The sequence below is a fragment of the Pristiophorus japonicus genome, chromosome 8 (genome assembly GCF_044704955.1).
Source record: "Pristiophorus japonicus isolate sPriJap1 chromosome 8, sPriJap1.hap1, whole genome shotgun sequence".
Lineage (NCBI taxonomy): Eukaryota > Metazoa > Chordata > Chondrichthyes > Pristiophoridae > Pristiophorus > Pristiophorus japonicus.
The window spans coordinates 159,473,325-159,496,876 of NC_091984.1; the positions used below are offsets into that span (position 1 = coordinate 159,473,325).

The following is a 23,552-nucleotide window of genomic DNA, read 5'->3' on the forward strand; positions in this document are numbered from 1 at the left end:
CCAATATCGTTTCTCACTAACGCACTGATCTCATCCTTTATTAACAGAGCTACCCCACCTTCTTTTCATTTCTGTCTGTCCTTCCAAATTGTCAGATACCCCTAAATATTTAGTTCCCAGCCTTGGTCGCCTTGCAACCATGTCTCTGTAATGGCTATCAGATCAGACCCATTTGTATCTATTTGTGCCGTCAACTCATCTATTTTGTTATGAATGCTGCGTGCATTCAGAAAAAGAGCTTTTAAATTTGTTTTAAGTAAGAGGGAACCTTGGTTGACAGTAACCCCAAAATAAACTCGCTAATTTCACTATGGCTAGTGGATGGGAAGGCCCTTTTTTTAATGAGGTCTTCCTCATGGCCAGCCCTAGCAAGCTTACTTTGGGGTGACCACTGGCTGTGTGAGATCTGTACGTTGGGAGTCGATGACACTGACACAGCAATATAAAAGCTGCCTCAGAGTAGCCAGAAGGCAGCGTACTGCAGGGCAGTGCTGTTTCAGGGCTGGAGTTGAGACACGTTGGGGTCAGACTTGGCTCAGTTTGTTGCACTCTCGACTCTGAGTCAGAGGTCATGAGTTCAAACCCCACTCCACGACCTGAGCAAAAAATAAAGGCTGACATCATTGCAGTACTGAGGGAGTGCTGCACTGCCATCTTTTGGATGAGACATTAAACCGAGGCCCTGTCGGCCCTCTCAGGTGGATGTAAAAGTTCTTATGGCACTATTCAAAGAAGAGCCGGGGAGTTTGCATGATATCCTGCCCAATATTTACCTCTGAATCAACACCTAAAACAGATTATCTGACCATTTACCTCATTGCTGTCTATGGAACCTTGCTGTGCATATCTTGGCTGCCGTGTTTCCCCAATTTACAACAGCGATTACACTTTATAAGTACTCCATTGGATGTGAAGCACTTTGGGACGTCCTGAGCCCATACAAGGCGCGATACAAATGCAAGTTCTTGCTTTATGTTGTTGGGGATTTCGGGGCACATTGATCCAACTTGTTCTGTCGCTCACCCTGGAATACTTGATAGGAGTCTGGTTAAAAATAAAGTAGGAAGATATTCCATTCCATGGCATGAACTTCCTTCACCTTGACAGTTTCCGGCAGAGATTCTGTCGATCTTCACCCGTGTTAAATTGGGTTTACAATGTTGGGACATATATATGTCCATCAGAAGAAATTGTAATTCCATTGGGTGGGCTGGATTTGAATCTACATCCCTACAGTGAAAGGCCCCCCAGTCTGAATCCATCCAGCCTAGTCTGGGTTGGAATCAAAGGAAACCATTGACCTGTTTGTAGGCAGCCTATTTCATTCATGTTACTGCTGATGTCCTTCTACAACATGGAATGATGGAAACCTCCAGGGGAGAAGGAACTGTGGAGCACGAGCAAATGAACTTAATTTCATGCGGTTCAGATCACTGCAATACTAACATAAATGTCTCCAATTATAGCACAGGAACAGGCCATTCGGCCCAACTGCTCCCTGCCGGTATTTATCTCCACATGAGCCTTCTCCCACCCTACTTCAACAAACTATCAGCATATCCCTTCTATTCCATTCTCCCTCGAGTGTTTATCTAACTTCCCCTTTAATTCCCAACAGTGTTCTGATTGGAACTCCGATCTGCCAGTGATTGATGAAACTTGTACAACACAAGTTCAAATTCTGTTTTAAAATAAATGGACTTAAAAATTGTTTTGGGCTTTTGAACAGTCTGCCCTTTTGCATGTGTGTCTGGTAAAAACACAGAGAAATAAAATGGTTTGATTTTCCACAGATGTTGAAAAGCAGGTCCGTCTGGCAGATTTTGACAAGAGTGTGCACTTTGGTGACAATGCAGCTGTGACGATACCATCCCCGGGGACCTGGGAGTCCTCTGAAATCCTGCAGAAACTGAAAGGATCATCAACGGCAACCTTCGAAGAGGACGAGCTTTTCAAAGCAGATTTACAGGTCCACTCTGCGGCGTCTTCTTTCTCATTGAGTGACCTCGGCAAAGGGCCATAGTCCTTACTACAGGATGCAACTAAGGTCGAGAATAGTAAAAGGGAGAGCAGACAAATCAAGCGGTCCTGTTAGATTAGGTGATGCCAAGGTTAGGTTTGAAAGCCTGCAGCTGGCGAGAGGGAGGGAAGGTTGAGCGAGGTAAGTCGTGCAACAGGTTTGAGAATGGGGACAATGAGGTACAATAGGACACAGTGAGGGATGGAGACAGTGAAGAGCTTGTAAGACAGCTCATTTGGTGTTCAGGACGAACATGAGGCAATAAAGACAATAGGAAAGGAGAGAGAAAAAGAGAAGTTGGGGGCTATGTATAGTTCCATTAATATGAATATTGTATTGAGTCAAGGAGATGATATTCTATATGTGCCAGCATGTATCATAGAATCATAGACATTTACAGCACGGAATGTTGTGTATCATGTTCCGCCACCAGGGAGCGCATCCCCTGAAGTCCCAAGGGATCCCAGCATCTCTTGGGAGCAGTGTATATAAGCCAGCCCCGAAGGCCTGTTCCTCACTCTGGAGTGTCTTATTAAAGACTGAGGTCACTGTTACTTTAACCTCCCTGTGTGCAGCCTCATCTGTGTTAGGAACACAATAACTGCCGACGAGAATACGAATCCAACGCAAAGATGCAGCAAACTGTGGGCATCCTGGAGAAGTTCTTGGAGGGTGATGACTGGGAAGCCTATGTCATACGGCTAGACCAGTACTTTGTAGCCAATGAGCTGGACGGAGAAGGAAGCGCTGCAAAAAGGAGAGTGGTCCTCCTCACGGTCTGCGGGACACCAACCTACAGCCCCATGAAGAATCTTCTGGCTCCGGTGAAACCCACAGATAAGTCGTATGAGGAGCTGTGTACACTGGTTCGGGAGCATCTTAACCCGAGGGAGAGCGTGCTGATGGCGAGGTATCGGTTCTACACGTGCCAGCGATCTGAAGGTCAGGAAGTGGCGAGCTACGTCGCCGAGCTAAGGTGACTTGCAGGACAATGTGAGTTTGATGGCTACCTGGAGCAAATGCTCAGAGACTTTTTTGTACTGGGCATTGGCCACGAGACCATCCCACGAAAACTTTTGACTGTAGAGACACCGACCCTTAGTAAGGCCATTGCAATAGCACAGGCGTTTATGTTCACCAGTGATAACACCAAACAAATCTCTCAGCACACAAGTGCTAGCAATGTTCATAAATTAACTGGAACTGTGTTTGCGAGCAGAAATTGTGGATATCTGAACGGAATATATGGAATTAAGGACAGTAAAGTAAACGGGATATATGAAAATGTATAAGCCATGGAAGAATAGCTGGGAGAATGTCAGATTGCAAATAGTGCAACATCAGCATAGCTAACAGTCTGTCTCAAGGTTTCAAGTCACTAATCCTGCCAATACGAGTCTGCAACTGCCAGCAGGCCTCAGGTGACCCAGATGACTCAAAGTCCCCATGCAAGGCAATTCACACCTTGTTGGCGTTGTGGAGGCTTCTATTCAGCCTATTCATGCCGATTCAAAGGGTATGTTTGCAAGAGCTGTGGAACAATGGGGCACCTCCAACGAGCTGCAAGCTCTGCAAAACTTGCTCACCACCTCGTGGCAGAGGAAGATCAGTCCATGGTGGATCAAAGCAAATTCGAGCCTCAGAGAGAGGAGGCAGATGCTAAAGTACACTGGGTGCACACATTTGCGACGAAATGTCCACCTATAATGCTAAACATAAAATTGAATGGCTTACCCGTAGCCATGGAACTGGACACTGGCGCTAGCCAATCCATCTGGAGTAAAAAGATGTTTGGGAGACTGTGGTGCAACATGGCATTCAGACCAGCCCTGAGCCCCATCCACACAAAACTGAGAACGTACACCAAAGAGCTGATCACTGTCCTGGGCAGCGCCATGGTCAAGGTCACCTACGAGGACATGGTGCACGAACTGCCACTCTGGATTGTCCCGGGAGATGGCCCCACACTGCTTGGAAGGAGCTGGCTGGGCAAAATCCGCTGGAACTGGGATGACATCCGAGCTCTATCACATGTTGATGAGGCCTCATGTACCCAGGTTCTTAACAACTTTCCTTCTCTTTTTGAGCCAGGCATTGGAAACTTTTCTGGGGCGAAGGTGCGGATCCACTTGGTCCCAGAGGCACGACCCATTCACCACAAGGCACGAGCGGTACCTCACATGATGAGGGAGAGAGTGTAAATCGAGCTGGACAGGCTGCAACGCGAGGGCATCCTCTCCCCAGTGGAATTCAGCGAGTGGGCCAGCCCGATTGTTCCAGTACTCAAAAGTGATGGCACGGTCAGGATTTGCGGTGATCATAAAGTAACTATTAATCGTTTCTCGCTACAGGACCAATACCCGCTACCCAAGGCAGACGATCTATTTGCGACGCTGGTAGGAGGCAAGACGTTCACCAAGCTCGACCTGACTTCGGCCTACATGACGCAGGAGCTGGAGAAGTCTTCGAAGGGCCTCACCTGCATCAACACGCACAAGGGACTGTTCATCTAGAACAGATGCCCGTTTGGACTTTAGTCGGCTGCAACGATCTTCCAGAGAAACATGGAGAGCCTACTCAAGTCGGTACCACCTACAAAACCTGGAGGAGGTCCTCCAGCGACTGGATCGCGTAGGGCTGCGGCTGAAGAGGTCGAAATGCGTCTTCATGGCAACGGAAGTGGAGTTTTGGGGAGAAAGATCGCGGCGGACGGCATTCGGCCCACAGACGCCAAGACAGAGACTATCAGGAACCGCCCAGGCCGCAGAACATCATGGAGCTGCGGTCGTTCCTGGGACTCCTCAACTATTTTGGTCACTTCCTACCGGGGTTAAGCATCCTTTTAGAGCCCCTACAGGTGTTATTGCGCAAAAGTGAGAACTGGGTATGGGGAAAAAAACAAGTAATTGCTTTTGAGAAAGCCAGAAACATTTTATGCTCCAACAAGCTGCTTGTATTGTATAACCCGTGTAAAAGACTTGTGCTAGCATGTGACGCGTCGTCATACGGAGTCGGGTGTGTATTACAACAAGCTAACGTTGCGGGGAAGTTACAACCTATAGCCTATGCTTCCAGGAGCTTGTTTAAGGCCGAGAGGGCCTACAGCATGATTGAGAAAGAGGCATTAGCGTGTGTGTTCGGGGTAAAGAAAATGCATCAATACCTGTTTGGCCTCAAATTTGACTGGAAACCGATCACAAGCCCCTCACATCCCTGTTCGCTGAAAACAAGGGGATAAATACTAATGCCTCAGCCCGCATACAAAGGTGGGCACTCGCGCTATCAGCGTATAACTATACCATCTGCCACAGGCCAGGCACCGAAACTGTGTGGATGCTCTCAGTCGGCTACCATTGCCCACCACGGGGGTGGAAATGGCACAGCCTGCAAACTTGTTGATGGTGGTGCAGCCCGCAGACTTGATGGTCATGGAAGCGTTTGAAAATGATAAATCACCTGTCATGGCCCGCCAGATTAGGACTTGGACCAGCCAAGATCCTCTGCTGACCCTTGTAAAAAAAACTGTGTACTGCATGGGAGCTGGGAAGCATCCCCGTTGAAATGCAAGAGCCAATCAAGCCGTTCCAGCGGCAAAAGGACGAGCTGTTCATTCAGGCAGACTGCCTGTTGTGGGATAACCGCGTAGTGCTACCAAAAAAGGGCAGGGAGACGTTCATCTCGGATCTCCACAGCACACACCCGGGTATAGTAATGATGAAAGCGATAGCCAGATCCCACGTGTGGTGGCCCAGTATCGACTCTGACTTAGAGTCCTGTGTACGGCAATGCAGCGTATGTGCTCAGTTGAGTAACACGCCCAGAGAGGCACCACTAAGTTTGTGGTCCTGTCCCTCCAGACCATGGTCAAGGATCCATGTTGACTATGCGGGCCCGTTTCTCGGTAAAATGTTCCTGGTGGTAGTGGATGCTTTTTCAAAATGGATTGAATGTGAAGTAATGTCGGGAAGCACCGCCACCGCCACCATTGAAAGCCTGAGGGCCATGTTTGCCACCCACGGCCTGCCTGACATACTGGTCAGCAACAACAGGTCATGTTTCACCAGTGCCGAATTTAAAGAATTCATGACCCACAATGGGATCAAACATGTCACTTCAGCCCCGTTTAAACCAGCCTCCAATGGGCAGGCACAGCAGGCAGTACAAACCATCAAACAGAGCCTTAAACGAGTCACAGAAGGCTCAGTCCAAACCTGCCTGTCCTGAGTACTGCTCAGCTACTGCACGAGATCCCACTCGCTCATGAAAAGGACACTTAAAACCTGACTCTCGCTGGTTCACCCCAACCTGCATGATCAGGTAAAGAGCAGGCGGCAGCAACAAAATGTAAACGATGGTCGCGCCACTGTGTCACGGGAAATTGATCTGAATGACCCTGTGTATGTGCTAAACTATGGACATGGTCCCAAGTGGATCGCGAGCACGGTGATAGCTAAAGAAGGGAGTAGGGTGTTTGTAGTCAGACTAGACAATGGACAAATTTGCAGAAAGCACCTGGACCAAACGAGGCTGTGGTTCACAGACTGCCCTGAACAACCCACAGCAGACACCACCTTTTTCGAGCCCACAACACACACCCAAAGGATCAACGACACCACCCCGGACCAGGAAATCAAACCCATCACGCCAGGCTCACCCAGCAGCCCTGCAGGGCCAACAACATGCCAGCCCAGCGAGGGCACAGCCAACACACCAGAACAGACATTTGTACCGAGGCAGTTCACCAGGGAAAGAAAGGCTCCCGACCGCCTCACCTTGTAAATAGTTTTCACTTTGACTGGAGGGATAGTGATGTGTATTTGTAAAGCATGCACTTCCATGTTCCGCCACCAGGGAGTGCATCCCCTGAAGTCCTAAGGGATCCCAGCATCCCTTGGGAGCACTGTATATAAGCCGGCCCCCAAGGCCTGTTCTTCACTCTAGAGTGTCTTATTAAAGACTGAGGTCACTGTTACTTTAACCTCCCTGTGTGCAGCCTCATCTGTGTCAGGAATACAATACGGAAGGAGGCCATTTTGTGTCCGTGCTGGCCGACAAAGAGCTATCCAGCCTAATCCCACTTTCCAACTCTTGGTCCATTGCCATATAGGTTACGGCATTTCAGTGTGGTGAGTGTTTCTGCCTCGACCGCCCTTTCAGGCAGTGAGTTCCAGACCTTCACCACCCTCTGGGTGAAGAAATTTCACCTCAAATCCCCTCAACCCCCTACCAATTACTTTAAATCTATGCGCCCTGGTTTGCAGATGATACTAAAATACGCTGTGTGGTTGATAATGAAGATGAATGATGTAGACTGCAGGAAGATATTAATGTACTGGTCAGGTGGGCAGAACAGTGGCAAATGGAATTCATTCCGGATAAGTGTGAGGTAATGCATTTCGGGAGTCTAACAAGGCAAGGAAATACACATTAAATGGTACGACACTGAAAAGTGCAGAGGAACAAAGGGACCTTGGAGTGCAGGTCCACAGATCCCTAAAGGTAGCAGGCCCAGGTAGATAAGGTGGTTAAAAAGACATATGGAATACGTGTCTTTATTAGTCGAGGCATTGAATACAAGAGCAGGGAGGTTATGCAAGAACTGTGTAAAATACTGGTTAGGCCACAGCTAGAGTACTGCGTGCAGTTCTGGTCACCACATTACAGGAAAGATGTGATTGCACTGGAAAAGGTGCAGAGGAGATTTACAGGAATGTTGCCTGGACTGCAGAATTTTGGCTATGAGGAAAGATTGGAGATGCTGGGTCTGTTTTCTTTGGAACAGAGGAGGCTGAGGGGAGACCTTATTGAGGTGTATAAAATTATGAGGGGCCTAGATAGAGTGGATAGGAAGGACCTGTTTCCCATGGCAGAGGGGTCAACAACCAGGGGGCATAGATTTAAAGTAATTGGGGGGAAGGTTTAGATGAGAGATGAGGGGGAATTTCTTCACCCAGAGGGTGGTGGGGGTCTGGAACTCACTGCCTGAAAGGGTGGTAGAGGCAGAAACCCTCACCACATTTAAAAAATACTTGGATGTGCACTTAAAGTGCTGTAACCGACAGGGCTATGGACCCAGAGCTGGAAAGTGGGATGAGGCTGGGTAGCTCTGTCGGCCGGCGCAGACACGATGGGCCGAAATGGCCTCCTTCCGTGCTGTAAATTTCTATGATTCCATGAACCTCATTTATTCAAATTCAGGTTGGTTTGTATCAGGGATTTTCTGGTCTGATCAGTGAACTTAGCTCATTAACAGGGGTAGTGTGGCGTACTTTGTTATTCTCTATGTTACGAGAAGTGTTTTGAAATAGACTGGAATTCATTGAAAACTATCTACTGTTTATTCATATATTAAAATTAACCAACTTGTTGCTTTACAATTAGCCTCATCTCACGAGAGTTATCGTTCCACCCTCCAGAAGAGGAGAAATGTCCGTGAGGGAACTTGCGAGATTACAGAGGCCAGTACACACAATGAGAGCTTTCATTCTAACAGCCCCCCAGGTCATGCTAACATATGACTAGATATTGGACAGTAAGGGTAAACTCCTGATCATAGGGCCCATGGGGTCTGTTTACAGGAGTGATGCTGAATCTGAGAGAATATTTGGTGCAGACCTGAAATTTGGAACAGAGAGGTTAAGAGCAATTGTTTTATACAGACACAGAATGACCCACCAGAAACAGCGGTGATCGCAGAATCCATAATAGGAACATGCTTAAATATTTAAGAAAATTGTACCCGCCTTAGGGAAAGGGCGGGAAAATGGGAAGGTTCTATCAGAGGGCTAGCACAGACACGATTGACTGAATAGCCTCCTTCTGTATTGCAAACTTCTACAATTCTCGAAAGATCAGATACAAATAAATGTTTATAAAAGGGGGGTGTAAAGCAGAATATATTATAAAATATGACTTGTGTTGTATATTTGTGGGTTGGGGACCTAATGGGATTTGACAATGCATCCTTTCTCCTTAACAAGGTGTAGGTGTGAAGTTGTTTTCTTTACTGGACAGGCACTAGGACAGCTATTGCACCATATAACGACAGGAGGAAAGAACCCCTACAGGAGTGAGGAGGATGTATGCGAGAATAACCCTTCTCTCGATGAGGATCTTCGCAAACCCGAGAATGCTGAAGTCAGGCATTTGATAGAGAGGCTGTTAGCACCAGCTGAGCAGCGAGCAACGCTCAGTGAGGTCAAGGGCCATCCGTTCCTGTGGACAAAAACAGAGTAAGTCAGGTTAGGACAGAACATGTTACAAAAGATTTGAGTTTCCCCAATTCCTAAATGTGCTGAAAAATTTAAGAACATAAGAATTCATCCCCTCGAGCCTGCTCCACCATTCAATGGGATCATAGCTGATCCTCTACCTCAACTCCACTATCTCCATATCCCTCGATTCCCTTAATATCCAAAAATCTATCGATCTCTGTCTTGAATATACTCAAAGACTGAGCCTCCACAGCCCTCTGGAGTAGAGAATTCCAAAAATTCACCACCCTCTGAGTGAAGAAATTTCTCATCTCAGTCCTAAATGGCCAACCCCATATTCTGAGACTGTGACCCCTGGTTCTAGACTCCCCAGACAGAGGAAACATCCTCCCTGCATCTACACTGTTGAGCCCTGTAAGAATTTTGTATGTTTCAATGAGATCACCTCTTTCTTCTAAACTCGAGGGAATATAGGCCTAGTCTACTAAATCTCTCCTCATAGGACAATCCCCCCCCATCCAGGAATCAGTCTGGTGAACTTTCGTTGCACTCCCTCAATGGCAAGGTAAGGTAAGGAGACCAAAACTGTACACAATACCCCAGGTGTGGTCTCACCAGGGCCCTATATAATTGCAGTAAGACGTCTTTACTCTTATACTCAAAGCCTCTTGACGGCCAACATTCCATTTGCTTTCTTAATTGCTTGCTATATGCATGCTAACTTTCAGTGATTCATGTACAAGGACATCCAGGTCCCTCTAAACACCAACATTTCCCAATCTCTCACCATTTCAAAAATACTCTGCTTTTCTATTTTTCCTACTAAAGTTTCTCCACATTATATTCCATTTGCCATGTTTTTGCCCACTCACTTAGCATGTCTGTGTCCCCTTGAAGCCGCTTTGCATTCTGCTCGCAACTTACATTCCCACCCAGCTTTGTATCATCAGCAAACTTGGATATATTACATTTGGTTCCATCATCCAAATCATTGATCTAGATTGTGAATAGCTGGGACCAAGCACTGATCCTTGTGGCACCCCACTAGTTACAGCCTGCCGAAAATGACCAGTTTATTCCTACTCTCTGGTTTCTGTCGGTTAACCAATCCTCAATCCATGCTAGTATATTACTCCTCAATCCCATGAGCCCTAATTTTGTTCAATAACCTCTTGTGTGGCACCTTATCGAATGCCTTCTGAAAATCCAAATACACCACATCCACTGGTCCCCCTTATCTAGTCTGCTAGTTACAACCTCAAAGAGCTCTAATAGATTTGTCAAACGTGATTTTCCTTTCATAAATCCGTGTTGACTCTGTCCAATCATATTATTTTCTAAGTGCCCTGTTACCACGTCCTTAATAGACGTTAGCCTGACATCAGCAGTAGGGAAAATGCTAATAGGTCTGTAGTTCCCTGTTTTCTCTCTCCATTCTTAAACAGTGGGGTTATATTTGCTACCTTCCAATCTGCGGGAACCCTTCTAGAATCTATGGAATATTTGAAGATGACAACCAATGCATCAACTATCTCTATAGCCGTCTCTTTCAGAACCCTAGGATGTAGGCCATCAGGTCCAGAGGATTTATCGGCTTTCAGTCCCATTAATTTCTCCAGTACTGTTTTTTTTACTAATACTAATTTCTTTCAGTTCCTCATTCTCACTAGCCCCTTGGGACTCCACTATTTCTGGGAGGTTTTTCGTGACTTCTTCCGTGAAGACAGACACAAAGGGCCAGAACTTGGTGGCCTTACCGCCGGCAAGTTTTTTCAGCGGTCTCCCCTCGGTGCCAGTTTCCACTGGGCCCCCCACTGGCAGGAGGGGAGGGGAGAACCACTGGGAACCGGCCGCTAGTTTTCTCATTCATTTTCCTTTATCAATTTCTTGGTCCTCCTTTGCTGCATTCTATAATCCTCCCAATCCTCAGCCTTACTGCTCTTTTAGCAACATTATAAGCCTCTTCCTTTGATGTAATACTGTCTTTAACTTCTGTTAGCCACGGTTGGACCACTTTTCCTGTGGGGTTTTTGTGCCTTAAAGGAATGTATGTTTGTTGTAAATTATATATTCTTTAAATGCTAGCCATTGCTTGTCTCTTATTGTAGTTTCCCAATCTACCTTAGCCAACTCTCCCCTCATACCTACATAGTTTGCTTTGTTTAGATTTAAGACCCTAGTTTCGGATTTAATTAAATCAATTTCAAATTTAATGTAAACTTCTATCATATTATGGTCACTCTTCCCTAAAGGCCCCTTTACTACAAGTTTATTAATTAACCCTTTCTCATTGCACAATACTGGATCGAATATAACCTGTTCTCTAGTTGGTTCTTCAACATACTGATCTTGAAAACTATCTTGTATACATACCATGAATTCGTCCTCCACACTATTACAGGTTGAGCGTCCGAAATCCGGAGTTCTGAAATCGGAATGTTCCGGAATCCGGACACTGGGCCGATCCGTGTCGGGTACTCGTCCGGAATCCGGAAAATGTTCCGAAATCCTGACCCGCCGCACACCCCTGGCAGTAGGCCGACAACAAAAACCATGGAGGCAGCGGCAACACATCCTCTCCTTGAAGGGAAGCCGCAGCCTCACTGGACCAACGGTAAAACACTTGCTTTGGCACCGCCGGGCAGGCCGAAGATTTTCAGAGGGAAATGTTGCTGGGGGGGGGGGGGGTAGATCGGTGGTGCGCACGGTGATACCACATTTAAGACGGATCAGCAGCAGCTGAATGTTTTGGGGGGGGGGGGGTGCGGCGGGGAGATTGGGACACCTCGGGAGGGCAATTGGGCTAGCAGTGGCCATTCCATGAAAAGTCGACAGCCACCCCACTCCGCAGCGCGGCCGTCGATTTGCGGTGGTAACAGGCCTTAAGGAGAGGGGCAATTTCTGCCCCCTGGTCTTTTGGTTTCTCTCGAAAGGTTAAATGCTTTGTGCCTTTTCACAATAGTAACTTGTATTTACATCCATCCATTAATGTAGAAACGCAATCAAAGACTTGTTGCAAGTCTTCTGAACATTATTTTAATTCATATTTTTCTCCTTTTCTGTTTAGAAATTCTACACCTTTACTGAGGTAGTTAGTATTAAACTGCATTGTACCTTTACTGAGGGGACAGTTAGAATTAAACTGCACTGTACCTGTACTCACTAGGTTATTGGGGAACTGAAGTGAGCCAGATTTCTAATTACATTCTCATTCCATCAATACTGTGTCCATGTGACACAAGATGTTACTGGAGTTGTGTGTAACTGAGGTCACTCTGCATTAATCCACTTTTGGTGTTCGCTCCAGAAAGAACCAGTTTGTCCAAAGCCTTGCCAATGAAGAGGATGTAACAAGACGGAAACAGGACAGTCTGCTAGTACAGATTCTGAATAAGACCAGCGAGGATGAGAAAAGATCATTTCACAACTGGAAAGAAAAGGTAGACCATCAAACCTGTAACAACACTGCTTTTCAGAGCGTTGAGATGCTGGTTTCTGATTGGTAGAGTTTGTGTCTAACGGGAGTTAAATTCCATGAGGTAGCAGCTGCTAAAGCCCCCAGCAAAACATATGGTAGATAATTCACCGCTAATGGATATATTGGTGCCAGGCATTGGCGTACTAAGACATAGATCCATGTTGAATGAGAGGGCTTGGTTTCAAATTCCCCATTCCCCTTGTTGATATAGCTGTATGGGGAATCTGAACCCTGGCTTCCCACCCCACATGATGCTTTACCTGAGCACGGTTAAAGAAGAGGGGAGAAAATTGGAGGTGGAAAGTCATGGAGGGAGAGGTGCAATTTGTTCAAATGGAGCCACCTGTTAGCATAAGAGAAGTACAGGTTGGTGTAGGGTTGCTAAGTCTGGCTGGGTGTGTTGCTGGAGGTTTCATCACATGACCTCCCATCTCCAACCACCCCGCCCAATCAAACAGCCTTTTCCCCCCCCCCCCATCTCCAATATTCTTATAACTAATAATTAAAACAAAAATGTTCACTGAGAAAAAGCACACCATTTCTTTATCCCGGGTTACTTGCTGCTGTCTGACGGAGATGTTTAACATGCCGGTGAGGATAAACACCAGCACGGATTGGTTGGGCAAATGGCCTGTTTCCACCTTGTAGTTTCTACAAAATGCAATGTCAATATGAGGAGTTTTATTCACTAAATCCACTAGTGACGGCAGCACAAAACACAAATTACTGGAAAACTGGATTTGAGGCTCTGAAAGGACTCCTAGCTTTAGAAATCTGGATCTAACAGCGAATGACTGAGGTCTGAGGGTAAATAGGTACTTTGGAGGTATGGAGAATAGCCAATTGGGAGTATTTGTTACAAAACCTTCTCAGCAGATTAAGTAATGTGAGCTGGAGTCCATGAAGGGGTAGATTGTACATGGGCAGGGGAAAGAGATTACATTGGGGTGGGGTCCATGGGGTAGATTGTACATGGGCTGGGGAAGGAGATTACATTGGGGTGGGGTCCATGGGATAGATTGTACATGGGCTGGGGAAGGAGATTACATTGGGGTGGGGTCCATGGGGTAGATTGTACATGGGCTGGGGAAGGAGATTACATTGGGGTGGGGTCCATGGGGTAGATTGTACATGGGCTGGGGAAGGAGATTACATTGGGGTGGGGTCCATGGGGTAGATTGTACATGGGCTGGGGAAGGAGATTACATTGGGGTAGGGTCCATGGGGTAGATTGTACATGGGCTGGGGAAGGAGATTACATTGGGGTAGGGTCCATGATGGGATGGTCGGTAAAGGCAGTGTTAGGACCAGACATTAGCTGATCTCAGTGACGGTGGAGCGATACATCTCAAGGAAGGGGTTGGGGGGGGGGTGGAAATTGACACAAGGACCAGTGGTGCCATTGGGAACAGTGCCTCCTCTCTGATGGAGGCCATAGCAAACAAGCAAGACCCAACACCCTGGGCTGGAGGAGGAAGGACACGCACAACAGGAGGCTGCAGCAGGAATGTGATCGCAGAAGGAAAACAAAGTGAATTACATTTTCTTTTTAACAAAAACTCTGATATTCCTTTAACTTTAGATCGACTGCGACGTCCTAAACAACATGAAAATGGGGCAACGCAAGAAAGTGAATGAGAACGCGTACAACAACACCACCAGTGACCTCCTGAAATTCATCAGAAACCTGAGCCAGCATTTTAATGAAAAGCCTGAAGAGTATGTGAATTTTGTGCCAATATTTCCCTTTCTGTTTTGTAATATTTAGTGTAGATTTAAAGCAAAATGAAGCGCCAACTGTTCCCCTTTTCTGCCCCACTAAAAGCCCCTAATGAGGTGCAGATGATGCGGTACAATTGTCCTTGGCTGGGTTCTGTTCCACACGGCTGGTCAACAACGGAGGGCAGCAGAGGCCAGACCGGTCTCACTGGGGCCCACTGCCCAGCAGAAGGTTCACTAGATCAATCCCTGGGCTGACAGGGTTGTCCTTTGAGATCGGGCCTGTACTCTCTGGAGTTTAGAAGAATGAGAGGTGATCTCATTGAAACAAATAACATTTTTAGAGGGCTTGACAAGGTATGGCAGTGCCAGCTCGAGGGGCCGTGTGACTGACTCCTGCTCCTATTTCTCATGTTCTTATGTAGGAGTCACTGAGTAGCAGTGACGAGCAAGAACCCTGGCTGATTGCTGCTCCTCCCCAACGCAGGATCTCTGAGGGTAATTGTAAGACCCTAACTGCTGCAATGGTTAAGATCAGCATACATCGAAGATTAAACCTAGGACCTTCTGGTCTTTAATGGCTCAGTGGTGCACCATAACCTCGGAGGCCACCAACAGAACAACAGTGTAGAAATTGTGCATCGTGGCATCTTACGCAAGTCCTGATTAACACATGATGGAAATGGAGAGTCATGACAAATCACAGAGTCACTGGATTCAAAGTCCAAGGTATAACCATGAGAAGTACAGTACATAGGAAGGTGTGCTGTGATGGCTGAATTAGTAAATGCACAGGATGAGTGGTACTGACCATGAATATGCGAGATTTGATTCATGATCTACGCTGAATTAGTTGAACTCAGCTGGCATCGTGCTACATTCGACCTCAGTACCCTGAGCTAGGAGCATGGGGGTCTAGCTCGATGTTGCTGCTCCTGACCTTTATCCAGTGACCTCTGATGGAATGTGTGTAGATATGGGCCTGTGATCAGCACAAGATTAGCTTTAGCTTGCCCACACTTGTAGCTCAATTTGAATCTTGATCTCCTCCATGACCTTCAATGGGGCAGTGAAAATTTTACTTCTGTCTGGTTTTCACAAGGCAGTTTCATGTCTCTTACATCTCCAACTTGTAGCTACTGCCTCTTACTTTTAATGGCTCCAATTTTACCCCTTCATCTATTGATATTCTTGGACTCACTACCCACTCTGATCTCAAATAGACCTCCCACATCACCATTGAAGCTGTCTCCTAGAAGCTCAGATTCTTCTGTTGTGACAAATGCTCCTTTTCCAGGTCCATCCAGGATTGAATATATTCAAGGTTCTCCCCACTCAAGTACAAAGTTGATGTGGGATAGATAATCCTTCTATCACCTCAGGCCTCCAATCTATCTCCATTACAGCCTTGGCTCTTTATTTTACTCACACAACTATGCTCATTGTTTCTGAACATTCTTGTTGTTCTGAAACTTCAAATACCTGATCCCTGCTGTAATATATTTGCTTCATGGGTTCTTTGCTTAAGAATTCATAACATGTTGCTTTTAAGAACTAGTTGGTTTATTAGCAAAGGTTTAACAAACACATTACCAGTTCAAGAGGGGTCACATTCCAAAATATTTTTTTTTCCAGTGCCCTTTTTTTTTTGAAGGCACCAACACACAAATTATACAAGTGCCCCCTGGCTAAAAGCAGTGGGGGGGGGGGGGCACTAAAACCGGCAAATTAAACAAATTAAACTTTAGACAATAAAATCAAATAAAAATTTGGTTGCTGAGGGTGATGTACTCTAGTCCCTCTGGTGCCCACCTCTCGCAGAAGGTCGCGAGCGTACCGGTGGACACCGCGTGCTCCATCTCCAGGGACACCCTGGCTCGGATGCAAGCACGGAAGAGAGGCAGGCAGTCGGGCTGAACAGCCCCCTCGACCGCCCGAAGCCTGGACCGGCTGATGGCCCCCTTGGCCGTGCCCAGGAGCAGTCCTACGAGGGGGCCCTCAGACCTGCCCGCTCCCCTCCACACAGGTTGCCCAAAGATCAGATCAGGAGTGTGGGACTGAAGTGCAACCAGAAATTGAGGAGCAGCCCCTTCAAATAATGGAAGAGGGGCTGCAACCTAGCACACTCCGTAAAGACATGGAGCACGAACTCTTCTCAACCGCAGAAATTGCAGGCGGCCTGGGAGTCCGTGAACCGACTTAAAAAAACTTATTGCACAGGAGTGCTCCGTGCAATACCCTCCAGAGCAAGTCCCCAATAAATAGAGGGAGGACTCCCGCGTAGAGTGCACTCCATTGGGGACCCCCGCCTCCTCCGGACGACAAGATGGTACGCCATGGCGTGTCCAGACGGCAGACGAGGATGGCAAGGTTGAAAGTGTGCAGGAGCAGCCCGTACAGGAAACCCCTTCGCGCAGAACTGAAAGGCACAGAGATTTCCCAGAGGAGGCTCAAGTTGTGAGGCGTCAGCTCCTGAGGAAGGTATCGGGGCTTAGTGCCAATGAGGAATTCCATCTGGATGGGGGTCAGTTCGGGCGGGATCTCCCCACGTGCTTGAGCCTCCTCGACACACCTAACGGGGTCAGGGCCCAGTGCTGTTTTTAGCGACTCGATGGCATTGGCCGCGCGCCGGACGTCGGCCCAGTTTAGGTGCCGTGCCGTGGGGGATGCGGGACTCGCGCTGGGCACCAACTCCTCCACAGAGGGACCTTGGTCATCCTCCACTTCCCCGGAGTGGTGCCTCCTTTTTTTTCCCTGGAGGGACGTGGAGGCAGGGAGCTCTCCATGTCTGCTGGGGCTCCCGCCTCCATTCCCTCCTTCCGATTATCTTACCCGAGCCCGACCACAGGTGGCAAACTCCCCGAAAAGGCGGGTGCGGTCAGGGGCTTGGGCTCAGAATGCACCGCGCTCACCGGCGATAGTGAGGGGGAGGCGAGCACGTTGACTGGGCTGTGTGGCCCACTGAGGGGACTATCCAGAGGGTGTTTGTTTTCTTCCACACCTTTTTGCACAGACGCTCTCCCTCTCCCCCACCGGAGGCTGCGAAGACAAAGGCCTCCGATGATGTCCATGCACCTATGGCTCCCGACACGTGGACGGTACTAGGGGGAGGAGTGGCGAGGGCACCAGCCTTGGCCACTTTGGTTGTTTTAGCAGCCTTGGAGGCGAGGCAGTTCTTGCGAACGTGCCCCACCTCCTTACAGGCGTGGCACCACTCCGCCCGATGTCCAGAAGACGCGGAAGGCAGTCCCCTCGTGGACCACACTGAATGTACCCTCTGTTACGTCCTCCCAGGCCAGCTGAATGAAAAGCTGGCGCCGGAAGGAGAACACATGACAGAGGCTGGCCTCCCTGAAGCCGAGCAGTATCGGCGTTATCCCCAACCTCAGCTCCCCCAGTTGACGTAGGTGGGGGAGGAGGAGCTCCCCGGGAACAAAGGGCAGGACGTTTGAGATGACGACCCTCTACGCGGTGGCCTCGAGGGGATCCACCGGCAGGAAGGTCCCACCCACCGTGAGCCCCTTACTGAGGGCCAGGGGCACCACCCGCTCCGACCCCAGGAAGAACACAGCCTTCCCGTACATTTTGGAGGCGGCGACAATGGCCAAGGGGCGACTACCCCAGCCGTTGCCCTCATGCACTCCTCCTGACCCCGTTCTTTTTAGTAATGATTTTGAAAGGTGGAAGGGCAGCAGGAGCTGCCGTGGCCTTTGCTGCCACGCACACATAAGTTTGTGCTGGTCCCGCCACCAGTGAAGATGGACTCGCCATATCGGGGTCCGTTTAAGGGCCACACCCACCCCAAAGTCATAGGCCTGAAAGGTCTTGATTGGCCTCGTTGATGAGCAGAGGGAGCTCTTAACAAGGCACACCTCTCCCCAACTTTTGACAATTGGGGAGGGGCCCTTTTCCCTCTGCTCAGTAGTTGTTGGTTTTATAAAATATATTTTAAAAGAGGCTCTCAGAGAGGAGAGACAGAGAGAGGGAGGCTGTGGTATCTGGCACTCCTCACAGCGTTGGGTGGGTGCTTGCAGGGGGTGCACTCCCTCAATCACAAACAAACTCTCTATATTTGTTAGTGAAAATAAATTCACATAGACTCTGGTAAGGTAAGAGAGACAACTTTATTGCTAACAGAGCTCTGGGAGAAGAGTTGAGGTCCCGCGACCTGCGAAGCACCTTCTCCCAGAGTGCCTGGTGCCGCGGGGTTATAAGCAGTTTACAGAGGGCGGAATACAATCATTTAAATTCATTTACATACAACCAATCAATCCATATGGCAACACAATTCATTTACATACAACCAATCATATTGTTGCACAACCTTTTAGTCCTAGGTGAAACCTGATAGCATGGTGTGAGTTTGGGGGCCCTTCCTCTGTATCTTCTTTTGTGGTTAGTTATTCTGTTGCAAAGCTTTCTATGAAACACTGGCCATGAGTCACTTGTTGCTGCAGATTTCATTAGGCTTCTTGGTACAAAGTTCATTTAGTGAAAAGGCAGATAGTTGGCTTACCCAATCATGCTTTGCTATGTCCGAAAATCCACTCCAACAATAATCTTCTGGCGGGGGGAGAAGATGTCTTCACCTGGGATGGCTGGAACCACCCAGGCACAATCCTCCAAACGATGTTAAGTAGTTAATGGGAAAGAAATTACACCCAGGTAGCTCCAGGCAATGGGGGAGGGGTGCTTCCAGTGGGGCCTAGTTGTTTGCAAGAACCCCCCATACTTCTTATTTATCTTCTTTCCTCCCCCCGATAACCACCTGCCTCATCATGGACCCCCTGAACCCAACTGGCTGAGGTTTTATTGAGTCAGTTGAACATCACTTGACTGGCTAAGCCCCTCCCACTCAACAGCTCAACCAACCAGTGAGCATACTCACAGGTGCATACATTACACCTGACACAAAGATTAGTGGGAAAGCGGGTTGTGTAGAGGACACCGAGAGGCTGCAAAGAGATTTGGATAGGTTAAGCGAATGGGCTAAGGTTTGGCAGATGGAATACAATGTCGGAAAATGTGAGGTTATCCACCTTGGAAAAAAAAACAGTAAAAGGGAATACTATTTGAATGGGGAGAAATTACAACATGCTGCGGTGCAGAGGGACCTGGGGTTCCTTGTGCATGGACTCTTTTTGGAGCAAACAAAAAACATTAAACCGTGCCCCCCGATCTGGGGGAAACACCAAACATTTACAAGGCCCTTTTATTTTTTTTGTGGGTTTTTTTTTGGTTTTGTTTTGGGCACAAAATCGTATTTTTTCTCCAAGTGCCCCCTATAAAAGGGGAGGGGGACACTAACAGCACCGGCAATTAAAACAAATTAACTTAAAAACATAAAATCAAATTAAAATTTGGTTGCCGGGCGTGATGATGCACTCCAGTCCCTCCGGTGCCCACCTCTCGTTCCTTGTGCATGAAACTCTTTTAGAGTCTACCTGCAAAACATAAACATTAAACTGTGCCACCCGACCAGACATTTACAAGGCCCTTTTTTTCCTTTTTTTTGTTTTTTTTTTGTGTTTTGTTTTTTTTTGGGCACTAAAATCACAATTTCTCCGGTGCCCCCTATAAAAGGGAAGGGGACACTAAAAGCACCGGCAATTAAAACAAATTAAACTTTAAAACGTAAAATCAAATTAAAATTTGGTTGCCGGGCGTGATGATGCACTCCAGTCCCTCCGGTGCCCACCTCTCGTTCCTTGTGCATGAAACTCTTTTGAGTTAACCTGCAGAAACATAAAACATTAAAACCATGCCACCCGACCTGGGTGACACAGCAGACATTTTCAAGGCCCCCTTTTTTTTTTTTTTTTTTTTTTTTGGCGCTAAAATCAAATTTTTCCAGTGCCCCCTATAAAAGGGGAGGGGGACACTAAAAGCACCGGCAATTAAAACAAATTAAACTTAAAAAACGTAAAATCAAATTAAAATTTGGTTGCCGGGCGTGATGATGCACTCCAGTCCCTCCGGTGCCCACCTCTCGTTCCTTGTGCATGAAACTCTTTTGAGTTTACCTGCGAAAACATAAAACATTAAACGGTGCCACCCGACCTGGGTGACACTCCAGACATTTACAAGGCCCTTTTTTTTTCCCCCCCTTTTTTTTTGTGTTTTTCTTTTTTTGTTTTTTTTTTTTGGGCACTAAATTCACAATTTTCCCCAGTGCCCCCTATAAAAGGGAAGGGGACACTAAAAACACCGGCAATTAAAACAAATTAAACTTTAAAACGTAAAATCAAATTAAAATTTGGTTGCCGGGCGTGATGATGCACTCCAGTCCCTCCGGTGCCCACCTCTCGCGGAAGGCCGCGAGCGTACCGGTGGACACCGCGTGCTCCATCTCCAAGGACACCCTGGACCGGATGTAAGAGCGGAAGAGAGGCAGGCAGTCAGGTTGAACGACCCCCTCGACCGCCCGCTGCCTGGACCGGCTGATGGCACCCTTGGCCGTGCCCAGGAGCAGTCCTACGAGGAGGCCTTCGGACCTACCCGCTCCCCTCCGCACAGGGTGCCCAAAGATCAGGAGAGTGGGACTGAAGTGCAGCCAGAATTTCAGGAGCAGCCCCTTCAAATAGTGGAACAGGGGCTGCAACCTCGTGCACTCAATAAAAACATGGAACACGGACTCCTCCAGACCGCAGAAATTGCAGGCGGCCTGGGAGTCCGTGAACCGGCTTAAAAATTTGTTGCACGGCACTGCTCCGTGCACCACCCTCCAGGCCAAGTCCCCGATGAATAGTGGGAGGACCCCTGCGTAGAGTGCCCTCCATCGGGGACCCCCGCCTCCTCCGGACGGCAAGATGGTACGCCATGGCGTGTCCGGACGGCCGGCGAGGATGGCAAAGTTGAGGGTGTGCAGGAGCAGCCCGTACAGGAAACCCCTCCGCGCGGAACTGAAAGGCACGGAGGGGATTTCCCCGAGGCGGCTCAAGTTGTGAGGCGCCGGCCCCCGAGGGAGGTTCCGGGGTTTGGCGCCGATGAGGAATTCCGTCCGGACGGGGGTCAGTTCGGACGGGATCTCCCCACGTGCTTGAGCCTCCTCGATGCACCTAACGGAGTCAGGGCCCAGAGCTGTTTTTTCCTTGTGCATGAATCCCAAAAAGTTAGTTTGCAGGTGCAGCAGGTAATCAGGAAGGCGAATGGCATGTTGGCCTTCATAGCGAGAGGGATGGAGTACAAAAGCAGGAAGGTCCTGCTGCAACTGTACAGGGTATTGGTGAGGCTGCACCTGGAGTACTGCGTGCAGTTTTGGTCACCTTACTTAAGGAAGGATATACTAGCTTTGGAGGGGTTACAGAGACGATTCACTAGGCTGATTCCGGAGATGAGGGGTATACCTTATGATGATAGATTGAGTAGACTGGGTCTTTACTCGTTGGAGTTCAGAAGGATGAGGGGTGATCTTATAGAAACATTTAAAATAATGAAAGGGATAGACAAGATAAAGGCGGAGGGGTTGTTTCCACTGGTCGGGGAGACTAGAACTAGGGGGCACAGCCTCAAAATACGGGGGAGTCAATTTAAAACTGAGTTGAGAAGGAATTTCTTCTCCCAGAGGGTTGTGAATCTGTGGAATTCTCTGCCCAAGGAAGCAGTTGAGGCTAGCTCATTGAATGTATTCAAATCACAAATAGATAGATTTTTAGCCAATAAGGGAATTAAGGGTTACGGGGAGCGGGTGGGTAAGTGGAGCTGAGTCCACGGCCAGATCAGCCGTGATCTTGTTGAATGGCGGAGCAGGCTCGAGGGGCTAGATGGCCTACTCCTGTTCCTAATTCTTATGTTCTTATTCTTCACATGCTTAAATCAACACTTGTTGCAGTATCTTCGAGTCTTATCTCATTCTTTCTCGGGTCCTCCGACCTATGGACCTCGGTTCCTCGTGAACATTTTCTCTTCCTCTGATAGTCAACAGGCTTTTAAACCTCAACCTAATCCCCACAGGGCAGAGTGTGTGCAGGGCTCCCCTAATAACCCAATCCCCACAGGGCAGTGTGTGTGCGAAGCTCCCCAGATAACCCAATCCCCACAGGGCAGTGTGTGGTTCCCCTGATAATCCAATCCCCACAGGGCAGTGTGTGTGCGAAGCTCCCCAGATAACCCAATCCCCACAGGGCAGTGTGTGCGGGGCTCCCCTGATAACTCAATCCCCACAGGGCAGTGTGTGTGGCGAAGCTCCCCAGATAACCCAATCCCCACAGGGCAGTGTGTGGTTCCCCTGATAATCCAATCCCCACAGGGCAGTGTGTGCGCGAAGCTCCCCTGATAATCCAATCCCCTCAGGGCAGTGTGTGCGGGGCTCCCCTGATAACCCAATCCCCACAGGGCAGTGTATGTGGGGCTCCCCTGATAACCCAATCCCCACAGGGCAGTGTGTGCGGGGCTCCCCAGATAACCCAATCCCTACAGGGCAGTGTGTGGTTCCCCTGATAACCCAAACCCCACAGGGCAGTGTGTGCGGGGCTCCCCAGATAACCCAATCCCCACAGGGCAGTGTGTGCGGGGCTCCCCAGATAACCCAATCCCCACAGGGCAGTGTGTGGTTCCCCTGATAACCCAAACCCCACAGGGCAGTGTGTGCGGGGCTCCCCAGATAACCCAATCCCCACAGGGCAGTGTGTGGTTCCCCTGATAACCCAAACCCCACAGGGCAGTGTGTGCGGGGCTCCCCAGATAACCCAATCCCCACAGGGCAGTGTGTGGTTCCCTTGATAATCCAATCCCCACAGGGCAGTGTGTGCGGGGCTCCCCTGATAACCCAATCCCCACAGGGCAGTGTGTGCGGGGCTCCCCTGATAACCCAAACCCCACAGGGCAGTGTGTGCGGGGCTCCCCTGATAATCCAATCCCCACAGGGCAGTGTGTGGTTCCCCTGATAATCCAATCCCCACAGGGCAGTGTGTGCGGGGCTCCCCTGATAACCCAATCCCCACAGGGCAGTGTGTGCGGGGCTCGTCTGATAACCCAATCCCCACAGGGCAGTGTGTGCGGGGCTCGTCTGATAACTCAATCCCCACAGGGCAGTGTGTGCGGGGCTCGTCTGATAACCCAATCCCCACAGGGCAGTGTGTGGTTCCCCTGATAACCCAATCCCCACAGGGCAGTGTGTGCG

At 48.6% G+C, this 23,552-nt stretch overlaps 1 protein-coding gene across 8 annotated transcripts in view; it reads left to right on the plus strand.

Moving 5' to 3' along the window:
- LOC139268782 (2-5A-dependent ribonuclease-like) overlaps positions 1–23,552 on the plus strand; it is a 103,009-nt gene that overhangs the window by 11,042 nt on the left and 68,415 nt on the right. For all 8 annotated transcript variants that reach the window (XR_011594107.1, XM_070887469.1, XM_070887470.1 and 5 more), the window contains exons 4-7: positions 1,794–1,969; positions 9,035–9,252; positions 12,542–12,674; positions 14,295–14,431. Coding sequence is in view for 7 of the 8 variants with exons in the window: in XM_070887469.1 (XP_070743570.1) it covers positions 1,794–1,969; positions 9,035–9,252; positions 12,542–12,674; positions 14,295–14,431 (664 nt within the window). In the remaining variant the exon portion in view is untranslated. The remainder of the gene's footprint in view (positions 1–1,793; positions 1,970–9,034; positions 9,253–12,541; positions 12,675–14,294; positions 14,432–23,552) is intronic.